General features: G+C 36.6%; 1 protein-coding gene across 1 annotated transcript in view; it reads left to right on the forward strand.

Annotated features, from left to right (window-relative positions):
• PTPRQ (protein tyrosine phosphatase receptor type Q) overlaps positions 1-16932 on the forward strand; it is a 287252-nt gene that overhangs the window by 168146 nt on the left and 102174 nt on the right. The window contains 2 exon segments of the mRNA XM_043967695.1: positions 11293-11414; positions 16366-16552. Of these exon segments, the coding sequence (XP_043823630.1) occupies positions 11293-11414; positions 16366-16552 (309 nt within the window).

Below are 16932 nucleotides of genomic sequence, written 5' to 3' on the forward strand. Positions count from 1 at the left end.
AGCTATACTAAACAGCAAACCCTTAAAGGTTGCATTGAATTAACAGTTTCTGGCATCACTGGGGGAGGGGGGGTAACATTATTACAGATGATTTGGCCTTACTATTGATGGGAACAACATCCCTAGAGGATGCCATCCTAATCTACAATTGGAATAAATGAGATAATTGAATCATTCTATAGGATGCAGCTAATTGTTACTCTAAAATTTCTACCCTTGCTAAATCATTCCTTCCCCAAAGCACCTAGATTTTATATATATATATATATATATATACACACACATATATATATATACACATATACATATATATAATATATATATATACACATATACATATATATAATATATATATACAAAATATATCTCCCAGTACCTTTTCCAACTAGAGTTTTAACACTTCCTATAATTTATCTGAAGAACAAAATCCATTTTCAGGTATAAAAGTAAGAAAGGTGCCCCGAATAATAAGGAAGGTGGTGTAAAAAAAAATGACTCTGGAGTCAGAGTCAGGAAAATGTGGGTTCAAGTCTTGCTTCTGATATATATTGTTCATATGACCCTGGGCAAGTCCCTTAACCGCAGGATGGTCTCAGGCAACTCTCTAACACTATAAGGTGCAGAGCAGATGCTGCTTGGTAGAGGGAGGTTTCCTTACCAGGAATGTGCTACATCAGTAAAATTACAGAAGGAGGAAGAAGAGGGATGGCAGAGGAGGGAAAGCATAGAAGGAAGAGGGGAGAGGAGAGAAGTGGGGAGAGAAGAAGAGGAGAGGATGAAGAGATGGAAGGAGGAAAGGAATAAAGGAAGGGAGATGGAGTAAAGAAATAAGGAAGCAAAAAGAAGGATAGAGTGAGGAAGGGAAGAAAGAAGGAAGGAAGGAAGGAGGAAAGAAAGAACAATTCCTTTAAAAGGCATCTAATCTAATTGTCAGGAACTTTAGAGATCTTTTCTAGCTCCTTTCTGAAGCACAAATCTTGAAATCAATATTCCTCACCTAAGGTCACCTAACTTCCGCTTGAAAAACCCTCCTGACAAAAGAACACGCTACCTACAGAAATGTCCAGTTCTATTTTGGGACAGTGCAAATTATGGAGCCAGAAGCTACCTCACTGTAAATTTCAGTTATTGGTCTTAATTCAATCCTCTGAGCCCAATCACAATTTGCCATCCTTCTTCCATAAAATGGTTCTTCAAATGTTTGAAGCTTGGAGTCATGGCACTGTCCTTTGCTTATAAATGAGAATAAGGCAATCCTTCATCAATGAATCATCATATTACAATTTTGTATTATCATGTCCATCTTATTATAATTGTTACTCTCCTCTGGGGATGGTCTAGTTTGCACATGTGGATCCTGAAATGTAGCAACTAGAACTCAGTATGATATTCTAGCTATAGACTGGTTAGATGCAGGAGGACCATCACCTCCCACTTTCCAGGTATTATACTTAATCAGTATAGCTTTAAAAATTTTTTTTCAGAGTACCACATCAAGCTGCTGACTCATTTCAGAATGTTCAGACCACCAAAAGCCTAAAGTGCTTTTCATGTAAATTACTGTCTAGCTACAGCTTCCTTGTCTTATATTTGTGTAGTAGTTGTTGTTTGGATCCAATTGCAAGATTTTGCATTTATCCATAGTCCAATTCATCTTGTTAGCATCATCCTCTCATTCTAATATGTTGAGATTTGGGGATCTTGAGTCTATCATCAAGGATATTAGGTGTCCCTTCCAGCTTTGTGTTATATGCAAATTTGATGAGCATGCCATTTTTGTCTTTCATTTGAGAATTGAAGTCTCAATATATGTCTATTAATCTTTTTGCTATTCTAGGAATAAAGTATTTTTTAGGTTCCAGGTGAAGTAAAGGATTAGTAATCGGGTATCCATTTTATATGATTCAGGAAAATACTCATTTGACATCAGGCAGTATTAAAAAAGAAAGATTTTACTTTAGTCAATGAGCTAGTCAGCTTCACATTAACCTCCAAAAAAGGCAACCATTAAAAACCATTTGATGCTAATGGAAAACTGTGACTTATTCTTAGTACTCATTAAATAATCTTAGCCAACACATACTTGGGCTTATTCCATTTCCATTCTGGGGTATTACTGCCGAGAAATCAGCCATTGATGCATTTGATTAGAATTTTAACAATGATAGGAAACGTGAAGTCATTGTATAACAAGAATGTAACCCCTATACTAGCTTTGGAATCAGGGTACAAAGGGAAAGGACACCTGATCACCATGGTTTTTCTAGGTTCCTAGATTTAAAGCTTAATGGGACCTTAAAGGTCATGAGATCATAGGATCATAGATTTAATGCTAAAAAGGACCTTAGAGGTCACCTAGTCAGATCCCTTCATTTTACAGATGAGAAAACTGAGGCCAACGGAGGTCATATAGGCACCAAGTGACAGAGCCAGGATTTGAACCCAGATCTTCTGACTATAAATTAAACTCATTTTCCACTATACCAACTCAAGCCTGTTGAGAATGATACATTTATCTGATATCATTAGGGTAAATCAAATTGCTATATTCCCAGGGGCATCAGAACTGCCAGCAATGATTTGAGCCATTATACTCTCTTAAATCTTCCTATCCTCTTATATGTCCTCTGCCCTAAGTGTCATCTAAGCTAAAATAATTCTTGGTAGGTATATTTCACAAAATGACCCATAATCCTCTGAGATTATAAGACTATGGAGAAGATGAAGGCCAGAGAGATTCTTTATTTCAGTGGATTCTATAATCTGTAGTCGAAGTGGTTCTTGCCTTTAGGTTTTTTTGAATCCAGAAATAAACAAAAAGCAAGCTATTTAAGAACTCCCTTCCTGAGGTCATCCATCATTTGTTAGAGGCATTCATACGTGAATGGTATGAGTCATATAGAGTTCAAATCCTAAATCAATGCAACAAGCATTTTGTTAAAATGATTTTGTGTTGCTTTTTGTGGGGGATAGGGTTTTTTGTTTTGTTTTGTTTTATATTTCTTAGCACAGTGCTTGGCTTATACTAAGGGATTAAGAAATGCTGTTGACACGTGGGTCCTAGATGCTCAGATACTAATACAACACAACAGAGCTTACATTCAAGCAAAGAAAAGCCACATATAAACAGACAAGTAAATACAAAATATATAGAAATTAAATATAAAAGAACTTCAGAGGAGGGGATCCCTAACAATTGGAAGGATCAGAAAAAAAAAACACAATCTTATAAGAAGACATGTGAGCTGGGTCTTGAATGGAGATAAGAATTCTGTACTATGAATTGCTTTCAAATCATTTAATTTTAGTATTTATATTAGGTCTTTAAACGAGGCAAGATATTGACCATCTCCCAATTCTCCAAGAGTCTGGGTCAAAGATATTATGCTCCAAGAATATTGGATTCTGGAGCAGCTAGGTGGCACAGTGGATAGAGCACCGGCCCTGGAGTCAGGAGGACCTGAGTTTGGGTCCGGCCCAGACACTTAACACTTACTAGCTGTGTGACCCTGGGCAAGTCACTTAACCCCAATTGCCTCACCAAAAAAAAAAAAAAAAGAATATTGGGTTCAAGTCTTGGGTCCTAGGTCTTCTACTTATTAGCTGGGTAACCTTGAACATAGGCAGCTAGGTGGTACAGTGAATAGAGCATGGGGCCTGAATTCAGGAAGACTCAATTTCCTGATTTCAAATCCAGCCTGACACTTACTAGTTGTATAGCCCTGGGCAAGTCACTTAACCCTATTTGCCTAAGTTTCCTTATCTGTAAAATGAGCAGGAGAAGGAAAACCATCTCAGTATCTCTGCCAAGAAAACTCCAAACAGGATCAGAAAGAGTCAGCCATGACTGAAATAACTGAACAATAGTAACTTTAAACGAGTTATTTTGCCACTTGAAAATGGTTGTTCCTTCTATAATGGGAGTGAAAAATGATGGTATCATTGCCCCAAATCAGGAGTATTCTGGAGTCAGCTTGAACTGACTCTCAAATAGTCAACTGGTAATTTTTCACCATTGTGAGTATTCATACCTCAGAAATCTAGCTGCAAATTATGGCTTGATTTATTGTTTTGTTGATTGTCTAAACTTGAGAAAGTTATGGAGAAAATCTTAATAATGCAGATTTAACTTAAAAGTGTATCATGTGGGGGCAGCTAGGTGGTGCAGTGGATAAAGCACTGGCCTTGGATTCAGGAAGACCTGAGTTGAAATCCAGCCTTAGACACTTGACACTTACTAGCTGTGTGACCCTGGGCAAGTCACTTAACCCCCATTGCCCTGCAAAAAAAAAAAAGTGTATCGTGGGGCAACTAGGTGGTGCAGTAGATAAAGCACCTGTCCTGGATTCAGGAAGACCTGAGTTCAAATCCAGCCTCAGACACTTGACACTTACTAGATGTATGGCCCTGGGCAAGTCACTTAACCCTCATTGCCCTGAAAAAAAATGTATCATGCATATATCATCCCTCTCTCCAGAGCTGATTGTTAAATATTTATTAGCAAACCACTGTCTATTAACCTCACTAGATCACTTGAGATAATGTTGAGGAAAGCGTTTTGTGAATTGCAAAGCACCATGCACATGTGAGTTAATTTAGCTATTATTTTCTCTTCTCATCTTTTTTTGATACAGTCCTGGCGCAAGTTTCTAATCTGTTCTTATTTTTGTTGTTATTTCTACTAGTTACTACTACTACTACTACTACTACTACTACCACCACCACCACCACCTAGTACTACTACTACTTATAATATTACTATTAACATTACTACTGTTGTTTTTTCTCATTCTCATCTTTTACTAGTAATATGAGTACAATTATGCCCTATTTTTCCAACACTAAATTAGATTCTAGAAATTCACAGAAGGGAAAATTACCATAAGACTTGAAATCTACTGAATCCCAAAGCTCCATCATTCTGGAGTGTTCATGATTTGGCAATTCTCAGTCAAAGTGATATAGACTTGGGGTTTTTGAACTTTGTGTAAGAACTATGTTAAATGATGGGCAATCCAGACTCACCTTTCAGCTGACACACTTAACTGCTGCCTTAGCATCAAGACACAGATGGATGGGAAAGCTGACCCTGACCCACATAAGATCCACATTCCTGTGCAAGGATAGAAGCATGATAATCAGGAAATGATGGTTATTAGTTACAGAAAATGCATTATTGTGAAAACCAGGAGAAAAGTGCTTATGAGAGGAAGTGATTGGATTATAGGGGAATGAGAGAATAAGGATAGGTCATTCCTACTGAGTAAATTGCTGTGATTTATAAGAGAAAGGGTATAGTGATATCTTGGCCCATTACTGACTAGACTCATTTCACAAACAATGCTAAATCAATATGTGACAGTTTCCAGAGAGACAAACAAAGTCTCTCAAAGATGTTTATTAGTTCCAAAGCAGCTAAATTGGCACATTTTCAATTTCCCATCATCTTATTACAATTTTACTTTCTTTTTGGGGGGGTAATAGCTTTTCATTACTTCAACTTCCTACTCTTCTTAATTAACTTGCTAATAATCTTTTAATGTACACTGTGATGAAAGAAAAGGAAATGATGGTCCTATTGTATGTATGTATATAGGCATGTTGGATGCATTCCAAAGGATATATGTCTGAAAGAAATTTGAAAATTTTGTTTTTCTAGATGAGTAAATTATTGTTTTGATTGGCAGGAAATTGAGTGAAATAAATAGCTATTGATTTTATTTTATAAGTCAGACGTTTTAGATGTCCTAAATAATTTTCATACTATTTCTAAAAGATAATATTTCATTGATTTTTCTTTATTTCTTTAAAATAAGTGAAATATAGATATTGATATAGAAATAGATGTAGACATAGACATAGAGGCAGTCCTAAATTAAAATTTATTTAATTATAAATCTGTTGTTGGGGGAGGGGTGCAGCTAGGCGGTGCAGTGAATAAAGTACCATCTGTAGATTCAGGAGGACCTGAGTTCAAATTTGGCCTCAAACACTTGACAGTTACTAGCTGTGTGACCCTGGGCAAGTCACCTAACCCTCACTGCCCTGCAAATAAATAAATAAATAAACAAACAAACAAATAAATAATAAATAAATAAATGAATGAATGAATGAATGAATGAATGAATAAATAAATAAACAAATAAATAAATGAATGAATGAATAAATAAATAAGTAAATAGATAAATAAATAAGTAAATAAATAAACAAATAAATAAATAAACAGATAAATAAATAAATAAATAAATGAATAAATAAATAGATAGATAGATAGATAGATAAATAAATAAATAAATAAATTAGCAAATAAATAAATAAGCAAATAATTAAATAAGCAAATAAATCAATGAAGAAAGAAAGAAAGAAAGAAAGAAAGAAAGAAAGAAAGGAAAGAAAGAAGGAAAGAAAAGAGAAATCAATTGTTGGGAATCCCAAGCACCTTTAACAATAGGATCTATTTTTCTAAAAATAACATTTAGGCTTTCATCCCAGCCAATAAAATTCCTTGTAACCCAAGTCTTTTATATCCTTAAAGTACAACATTAAACTTGAAAAGTCATATCAGCCTATGATCTCATTAATTTGAGATTTGTCTCCAACAACAAAGATTAGAACCAATCCATACTTGCCTGTCCTGTGCATTCCTTGTCAATGTTCTCTCAAAAAGTTCATCACAGAATATCAATTTAATGTGCTAGAGGTCTTCATTGATTTCTCTTGTCTTTGTGGCAGTAGCAATGGAGCACTTGGCTTGTTCTTGGCATGTGATCAGCCCATCTTCCCTTCCTCTCATACAATTCCTTAATGATGTCCTTTATTCCTGTTCTTTGGAGTTCCTCATGATTTATCTGTCGCAACATTCTTACACCCACCATATTCATTCATTGTCGTCCGTATCATACTAGTCTTTAGTTCTTAAGAGGCAGTACCATTCCAGATCCTGCCACCATCTAGCAATATTAGTTAAATATTAGTTTTTTGTTGTTTTTTGTTGTTTCGTTTTGTTTAGAGATGAGTCTTAGCCTTCATAGGAAGCTTGGGATAAGGGAAAAAACAAAACAAAACAACAACAACAAAACCTTTGAAATTTCTCCAAAGCAATTGATTCCACTGTCCTCTTCTTTTTTAAAAATTCTGGGCCCAGCTCACTGCCCATCTGTATTGTCTGTCCAAGATGGACATAGTATTGTATAAGCACAATAGGACATCTATTAAAAAGAATGATGGAATATGGACAATAACATTATTTTTCCACTTGCTCTTTCTTGTGTGGACGGATTAGCTAAACTCCCATGAGTTATTACACATCTTTTCAAGGAGTGTCTGTAATATCTTACAGCTTAATACAATGAAAACAATTTAATCTAAAAACAGTATCATTCATAGTACCTTCCTATGCACAGACAATCCCTCCTCTACCTGGACTCTGCCTTGGATCTCCTCCATCGCTGTAGTAAACCTCATTATATACAAGCGTACCCTGTTTTATGTCTCATTTGCTGTTATATTCTCTAAGTTAATTTTATTGTTGGAGACAAATGCCAAATTGATGAGATCATAGACTGATTTGAGTATTTGAATATCAATTCAATACATTAATTTGGTAGTTTTTGATGCTCTCTTGGTTGTGCTTTTCTATATGTGCCTTCACAAATGGATCACTTTTGACAACACAGATATCCTCTATAAACACTTGATCTAATCTGACTGATTTTCTGAGCTTTCTTCTTTTTCATGCCATTTCTAACTCCTCTATAAACATTTTTGGAACTGTAATGTTAGGGTCCAAGTGCAGTGGTTCCATTACCTTGATGGAGAAAATACTTTGTCGAAATGTTCTTTGTAGATGTCTTCCATTTTTTCCATCTTCCAGATAAAAATTCTTTGAAGTACGTAGTGCAATTATTATCTCAGTTTTTCCTATGAAGAAATGAGTCCCACAGAGTACCAATGACTTGTCTCTTGACACCCAGCACTTAGCACAGTGTGTGGCACATAGTAGGCACTTAATAAGTGGTTATCAATTGATTGATATAACTAATAAATGCCAAGGACATGTACAGAACCTAAATGATGCATGATTTCCATTACACAAGTTGGTCTTTCTATCATCTTTCTATAATCTATACACATCTATACATATATATACACATACGTACACATATACATACATGTGTATGTACATGTTGTTGTTCAGTTGATTTATCTGTGTCCAGCTCTTTGTGACCCTGTTTTGGGGTTTTCTTGGCAAAGATAAAGGAGTGGTTTTGCCATTTCCTTTTTCAGCTTATTTTATAGATGAGGGAACTGAGGCAAACAGGGTTAAGTGCCCTACCCAGGGTCACACAGCCAGTAAGTGTCTGAGGCTAGATTTGAACTCATGAAGATGAGTCTTCCTGATTCCAAGCTCAGTGCCCTATCTACAGTACCACCTAGCTGCCATATGTATATTTATTTGTTTGTTTATGCACACATACATGCATATACATACATACAATGTTTCTATGAGGAAAATATATTTAGTTATATACTGGGATGTTAGGAACATATTTCTTTTCTTTTTGTGTGTGTGGGGCTATGAGCGTTAAGTGACTTGCCCAGGGTCACATAGCTAGTAAGTGTCAAGTGTCTGAGCCCGGATTTGAACTCAGGTCCTTCTGAATCCAGGGCAGGTGCTTTATGCCCTGTGCCACCTAGCTGCCCCCAGGAACATATTTCTACCAGCTATTGTAGGATTAAATAATCTCTACCCTTTCTCCTTCCCCACTTCTGATGTTGGAGTTATCCCAATAGCATGTCACTGCAGGTAAATCTTTTACCCACCTAATAGGTGGTAGCTGTTTAGGAGCGCCAGCAGTCATGAGGTAGGGTAGGAATAAGGGGGAATAGTGAAGGTGCAGGAAAGAGATGAAAACTCTGATTAGAAAACTCTAAGTCTAAGGGAGTATATGGGTGGTGCGATTGGCCTGCCTGGTTCCACCAATTTACCTGTCATCTGCTTTCTATTTGTAAAGGACTCCAGAAAATTGCTTACTTACTCTCCATTCCTATGCTACCAGCTGTTATTTCCAACCTGAGTTTCTATTCTTTCATGAAAAATAACACATTCCTAAAGTTTCTCCTTTACTTCAACTCCTGGTTCCTGAAGGTAGAATCTGCAGTTTTTCTGAAGGTCTTTATTGTTAGCTGCAATAGGTAAGAATAGGACTACAGTGGGGCAGTGGATAAAGGATTGGCTTTGGAGTTAGAAAGACCAGTTGCCCCAGGCAACTCTCTAAGACTGTTACAGAATATGGACCAATCTTCATTGGTAAAGGGAGCTTCCTCATCAGGACCTCATTATACCAATAAAATTATATGTCTGGTGCAAAACCAAAAACACTAGGCTAACAGATGAGTGGGAAATGGAAAGGCATATAACATCACTTTAAAATTTCACCATAGGACAGCTAGGTGGCACAGTGGTTAAAGCCCCAGCCCTGGAGTCAGGAGGACCAGAGTTCAAATCCAACCTCAGACACACGACACTAACTGGGCAAGTGACTTAACCCTGATTGCCTCACAAAAATTTAATTAATTAATTAATTATCACCATAAAAATTCAATTAGGAAGACTGCTTCCAAATTCTTCCATTTTGGACATACCTCTTTCACAGAGACCGTATAAGGAAAGCTCTAACAAAGAGTAGGGTGATAGGGGCTTTTCCTCTAGGGCAAATCTAGTGTATAAAATTTTAATGCACGCATTCCTGCAGCACCATGGAATCTGCCATAATAACTAATTATCCATCCTACTCAACTACATTCATTTTAATTAACTTCATATTATTTTCACATCATGAGTTACAAATATGATTTTAATGCATCATCCATATATACCCAGAAATACTTGCTCCAGGATTATTTCTTGCTTCTTGCCTTGGGCACTGAAATTGCTAGTTCCAACTATATTCAGCAATTCTCTGATAGTTATTTGGTTACACAAAGGGCTGATAAACAATTCATTTCCCATTTCCAGAGTAGAAACAATATATTCAGCTCAATTCATATTCAGAAGACAATAGATATGAAAAAAGGAAGTGCATTACACAGGAAGACCTTAGTCTTTACCCCTCTTCTTATCCTTTCTGGCTGTGTAACCTGGAGCAAGTCACTTAACCCCTTAATACTCTGTTGTTTCTGTTTAGCGATTTTCAGTAAAATCTGATTCTTCATGACCCCATTTGGGGTTTTCTTGGCAAAGATACTGGAGTGGCTTTGCCATTTCCTTTTCCAACTCTTTTTTTTCTTTTTTGGTGAGAAAATTGGGGTTAAGTGACTTGCCCAGAGTCACACAGTTTGTAAGTATTATGTGTCTGAGGCCGGATTTGAACTCAGGTCCTCCTGACTCCAGGGCTGATGCTCTATCCACTGTGCCACCTAGCTGCCCCCTGTTTTCCAGCTCATTTTACAGATGAGGAATCTGAGGCAAACAGGGTTAAGTGACTTTCCCAGTGTCAATCAGCTAGCATATGAGATCTTCCTGACTGTAGGCTCACTCTGCACTCTGCCACCTACCTGCCCTCAGTGGTCTGGTCAACTCTGTAAGACTATAAATTTCACAGAAGGTACCATCCTGCATTGTTAGAGGGAGTTTTCCTCGCCCGGTCATGACTTACACCAGTGAAATCACAGATCCAATCTCTACCTTTATCCTTAGTAAATATGAAACGTAGTTCACTAGTATTTTGTGTATCATTCAGTTTCCCATCCATCCTTTCTCAAATTAAATTAGAGTCAGCATATGCTCTGTGAATGAGACATTTTCAAGTCCTTTTTGTAGAGGAGGGGTAGAATTCTTTCTGTAAAAAAAACACACAAGAGGGGCAGCTAGGTGGCACAGTGGATAAAGCACCAGCCCTGGAGTCAGGAGTTCCTGAGTTCAAATCCAGCCTCAGACACTTGACACTTACCAGCTGTGTGACCCTGGGCAAGTCACTTAACCCCCATTGCCCCGCAAAACAAAACAAAAAGAAACAAAAAAAAACACACAAGAACTTAGCAACAGGTATGCTTTTTTGTCTGACAATGTATATATTCAAAGTATTTATAGTATTTATAATCTAATAGTACAATTCTCATGAGAGAAATAGATGTACTACATAATGTATAACAATTTTTTGATGAGGTAGGGTTGATCTTTCAATGTCTTCAAAACAAAATCAAAATTATTAGTTTCTCTTGTCTTGTATTTAGCTTGTTAAAATTGCTCATTCAGAATGTGAGAGAGTAAAACTGTTTCCATTTTTATAGCTCCAGATGGTCCTCCTGAAAATGTAAATGTTGTAGCTACCTCACCTTATAGTATTAATATCAGTTGGAATGAACCTGCCACTATCACCGGACCAACCTTCTACCTTATAGATATAAAGTCGGTAAGACTTTCCTCATTTATTTGCTAGGTCATGATAATGTATACAAAGATGATGATGATAATATACACAAAGGTCAAGTATTAGGTTTATATTCTTATAAGTAAATGCTCAACTAATGATTAAAATAAGACATGTTCCCTAACTCTTCACTCTCTATGATCTTGTATGTTACTTTATTCTGTTCTGTTTCTATGTTCATTTTTTAAAAAATGGTGATAATTCCATCCATCTCAAAAGATAAGGTATGCAATCATCATTCTAATGGAAAATGAATGCCTTTCTTGAACTGCATGTTTTCTGTCACTATGTTTGGTGCCAGGTTCTTTTCTTATTGCAAATATATTTGAACTAAGCTAAAATAATATTAATGAAAAGACTGATATCTTATTATGGTATGGAGGTGTACCAACATTCATGGAGAAAATGCCATCAAAAGAAAATATTTTGACCTCTACAATGAAGGAAAACCTTAAAACCTGAGCCTAGCAGTACATTGTGTCGGCTTGGCTAGGTAAGTGTGGAAGGGCAGGCTGGCCACTATGTGATGAATTCTCTGGTCTTGGTGACCAGTGGAATAGATTAATGCCTGAATCTTGAAAGCTTAAAAGGTACTTCATTTAAGGACTTAGGGCATCTGTGAGTTCTTTAGCATGACTTACTCTGCTGACATAGGCTATGAATCCTCTCTGTTAGGTACCTAACTGATGCTTGTTGAATGATTCATTGAGCTGCTTTGGCCAAAAAGCTTACTCAACTCATGGTCAGAACTGCCCCAAGCTTAACTAAGTTGTTCCACTGATAACAGCTCTAGTCTCACCAGGCCCATTCTCAAAGTCTTTCCCTTTTGTTAGGACCAACTACAGCCATTTTTTTTTTCATGAGAATCACCTTCAAGAAGCCAGGGTTCCTTCTGCCCAATCATGAAGCATTGGAGTCAAGACAAGTGAAAGGAAAATGCTACTTTAGTTGAAAATATTTTGTATTTCCTAAAATCTGATAGAGTTTAAAGAAAAAAAATAATCACACACATTTGAAATAAGGTCGTTTTCTTAGCAATGCTACTAAATTTATTTTATTCATGGGGGATTTCTGGTGAAATATTGAAAAGATAAACCAGGCAAATAGCAAAAAGAACTTGCTAATTCAATCCAAAAACTGTTAAAGTCATAGGATCATAAATCTAGAGCTGGAAGAGACCTCAGAGGTCATTTATTCCAACCCTTTCATTTTATAGAGTATCAGGGAGGTCACAAAAGTAATAAGTTTCAGAGGTAGAATTCAAACCTAGGTCCTCTTACTCAAGAGCCTGTTTATTTGTTTATTTTTACTGGGAACAATCTGGGGGACAGAATGCTTACTAGACCCCAGGGCTGTGCTATTTTCTTTAGAATCTTTAGAATGAAACATGCCTTAAAGAATGAATCAGTATGCAAATCAGTGCCTATCCCAGAAGTTATAAGGCAGGCCAAGGAAACATCACCGATCAGCCAGATGGAGAAAACATTTGGGAATTAGATGTGAAAAGAGGAGGTCTTCATTCAATGTTATACCCTCTGCTCTGATCATAAGATAGAGTTTAGGGGGAAATGGATATACATGGTCAAATAAAAAAAAAAAAATACCCAATTCACATCCTGAATGATTCAACCTAGATTGGGCTTTAGAATTAAGGATAAATGCATTCCACACTTTCTTGAACTCTAACCTTTAAAAAAAATTGTTAATTCAAACACATTATTCTTTTTTAAATAAGATTGATTTTCTTTAATTTTTTTTGGAAATAGATTTCCACTAAAAACTTCTATAGAGTCCCTTTTAATTTTCAACCCATTCTTCCCTGCATAGCTTCAGCTCTCTCTGCATGTACGTGTGCCTCTCTCTCTGTCTCCCTCTCTGTCTCTGTCTGTCTATCTGTCTGTATATATATATATGTATATATGTGTGTGTGTGTGTGTGTGTACAAATGACACATTGAATATTGATGGTGAGAGATACAGAATAGTTAAAGATGACATAACTGAAATATATGTGTATATCTATCTATATATAGATATCTTTCTCTATATACATATATAGAGAAACATATATATATAATACATAATATATAAATGTCAGATATATCATCCTTGACTCCTCAGTCCCCCTCACTGTCAATCTGTCATTTCTACCTTTATGATATCTCTTGTATATACCTCTTTCTTTCCTCTGACATTGCCACAAGTCTGGTGAAAACCCTCTTTGCCACACACCTTCAGTAACCATTTTGGTTGGTCTCCCTGCTTCAAGTCTCTCCCCACTCCAATTGGCCATATCATATAAGTCTTCCCACACAAATCTAACTATGTCATCCCCCTATTCAGTAAACCCCAGTGGCTCCCTATTAACTCCTGGATTACATATATAATTCTCTATCTTGCTTGTAAAGCCCTTCCAGGCTGACCCCTTCCTGGATTTCTGGTTTTCTTATTCTGTACTCCCCTCTTCATAGTGTCTGGTGATACTGGCCTTCTTTCTACTACACCTCTCTCTGCACCCAACTAAAGATATTTTCACTGGATGTCCTCCATGCCTAGAATTCCTTCCTTCCTCATCTTTAGCTAGAGTAATTACCTAGAATAATCTAATGCCTAGAATTTTCTCTCCCTCTTCATCTCTGCCTTCTGGTTTCTATCTTCCTTCAAAGCTCAGCTAAATACCACCTCCTGAAAGAAACCTTTTCTAGTTCATTTTTGGTTTTGGTTTTGGTTTTGTTTTGTTTTGTTTTGCAGGGCTAAGTGACTTGCCCAGGGTCACACAGTTAGTAAGTGTCAAGTGTCTGAGACCAGATTTGAACTCAGGTCCTCCTGAATCCATTGCCACCTAGCTGCCTCCTCCAATTCTTCTTAATCTTAGTGCCTTCCCTCTGACATTATCTCTAATCTATCCTCTATATATCTTGTTTGCATGTAGTTGTTTGCTCTCAAGGAGCTCACAGTCTGTTGGGGCATACAAAGACCTTTTTTTTTCTTGTCTTTTTTTTTTGTATCTCTACATAGTAAGCACTTAATAAATGTTTGTTGACTGATTTACTGATAGGATGGCTGAATGAAGAAAAAAAAAAGTTGCATTCGATGTCAAAGTAAGGTTTTAAAGCTGGTTGACCAAGGGTGTGGGAATTATGATATGATAAGAAATTGTAGTCAAAGACTGGTATTTCAAATTTCAAGAGTTTAAACTCCTGAGCAATTTAAAGTGATCGATGAGGTAGAAATCATATGATGTCAACACACACACATTCATTAAGCCCTTACCATGTGCCTAGTGCCTCTAAGTCCCTGCCCTCAAGGAGCACCTAGATGGAGATGGATGGATATTATAGATTTTGAGGAGGTTGAGCAAATGTGAGGCTGGGATTCTAAAAGCAATATTTAATATAAATATTGATATCCCTAAGGATGATGGTAAAAGGTAGCCTAGAGGAAAAGGCTGAATCATGAGCTTAAATCATTTTGGAGCAAGGTGTAGGGGGAGAACATCCTAGGTGTCAGGAGAAAACTAGAACATGGGTAGTGAGGGATGAAAAGATGGGCTTTCATTGAAGAGGGTTCCCACATGATAAGCAAACAAACTCGAAGATAATTTAGTTTTCTTATTGTCAAAAGTCTTTCAAGGTATCGTGTGTTTAAGAGGCTTCAGTTTAGCTTATCATTAAAAGGCTTGGAGAGAGGGAAGGGGGGGGAGGGAAGGGGAGGGGAGGAGTGGCAACATAGTGGACAGGCAACTGGCCTTGAAGCTAGGAAATCCTAAATTTAAATCTGTCCTCTGACACATAGTGGGTATGTGACCCTCGGCAAGTCACACAACTTCTCAATGATCTAAGTGACTCTCTACAGTTATTAGTTTCAGAGAAGGTGTCAACCTGGATTGGTAGAAGGATTTTCCTTACCTGGGAGTTCCCTCCATCATAGCTCTAGTTCTTATACATATGGAGATACCTTTTCTCCTTATAAGAAGAAAAGAATGCTACTAGTATCTCGCCAACAGGACTTGCAAACCCCTGTCATTAGTCAAGGCTAGTTGTTTGTATGTTTGTTTAATCCAATCTAAAAGGGCCCTTTTGATTATTTTTCTCCTGAGAGAGGAAATTACTAACACAATTTTTGTTGTTTGCCCCTGCAGTAGATGCAGTTTTTAGCCTAAGAAACAAAGGCTGTTAGAACAGAACAAGATTTTGAAGAGTAAATCAAGCATAAAATAAATTGCTTTCAAAACTGGGGGTTGGGAGGGGGCAATGGTATTTATAGCCTTCTTGTGATTCAATGCCATGTTCCTAAGCAAGACACAGTACTGCACTTTGTCTCTTGATGGTCATCTCCGGAAATGAATGTCTGCTTAGTACATCAGAACTTTAGTTAAGGTTAATTCTCAGCGGGGCTAGAGAGGCACATCTGTCAAAGGAAGGGGATGCTTGAACTAACCTAACACTTTAGCAGCTGTATTTTATATAAATCTGACCCATTGGGGAAACTACTGTATTGCTACCTGATCGTGTCTTAAAATAACCTTACATGTGTATATCTATATTTCTCTATCTTTCTCTGTCTCTCTCAGTCTCTATGTGTGTGTGTGTGTGTGTGTGTGTGTGTGTGTGTGTATACACATATATATATATATGTGTGTGTGTGTACATGTTTGCACCATGCATATATAAAATACAGTAGCCATAATATCTATATTATATTGTTATATTATTATCATATCATATCATATTATATTATATTTCTCATTCTCACAGATTGAAATAGTCACCCCCAACTAAACAAAGATCTTCAGCTAGAGTGATTACCTAGAATAATTTAATGCAGAAATAAAAATTACAAGGAGAATATCATTCACATAGAATCCATATGATTGCAGTTTGCTTATTGCAATTTCATGTGGTGTCTCTTTTCATTATTCTTTTTCCTTATAGGTAGATAGCGATGAATATAATGTTTCTTTCATCAAGGCCAATGAGGAAAATAAAACCATCGAGATTACAGATTTAAAAGTATTTACAAGGTATTCTGTAGTAATCACTGCATTTACTGGAAACCTCAGTTCAGCCCATGGAGATGGCATAGCAAGCGCTCGAGTTATTGTTACCACATTAGAATCAGGTAAGACAGTTGCTTAGTGTTCCCTGAATTAAATTTTCCAGTTGATTTTCTTCTTGGAGTTAATCCACAGAAAAATTTTAAAATTATTACTGTAAAAGTATAAACATCTAGCATATCTCTTATAGTAATACAAATTTAGTATGAAGTAAAAATGATACAAATCTATGAGAAGCAGCCTGGTTTAGTGAATGGAGAGCCAACCTCAGGGTCAAGGAGACCTGGGTTTGAGTGCAGTCTCTGACACATACTGGATGTGAGATCCTGGACAAGTCATGTAACTTCTCAGTGCTGTAGTTAAATCTCTAAGACAATGAAATGAAAAGAATGTGCAAACAAGAGCTGCATTGGTAGAAATTGGTAAAAAATAAAAAATATATATA

The sequence above is a fragment of the Dromiciops gliroides genome, chromosome 5 (genome assembly GCF_019393635.1).
Source record: "Dromiciops gliroides isolate mDroGli1 chromosome 5, mDroGli1.pri, whole genome shotgun sequence".
Taxonomy (NCBI): Eukaryota; Metazoa; Chordata; class Mammalia; order Microbiotheria; family Microbiotheriidae; genus Dromiciops; species Dromiciops gliroides.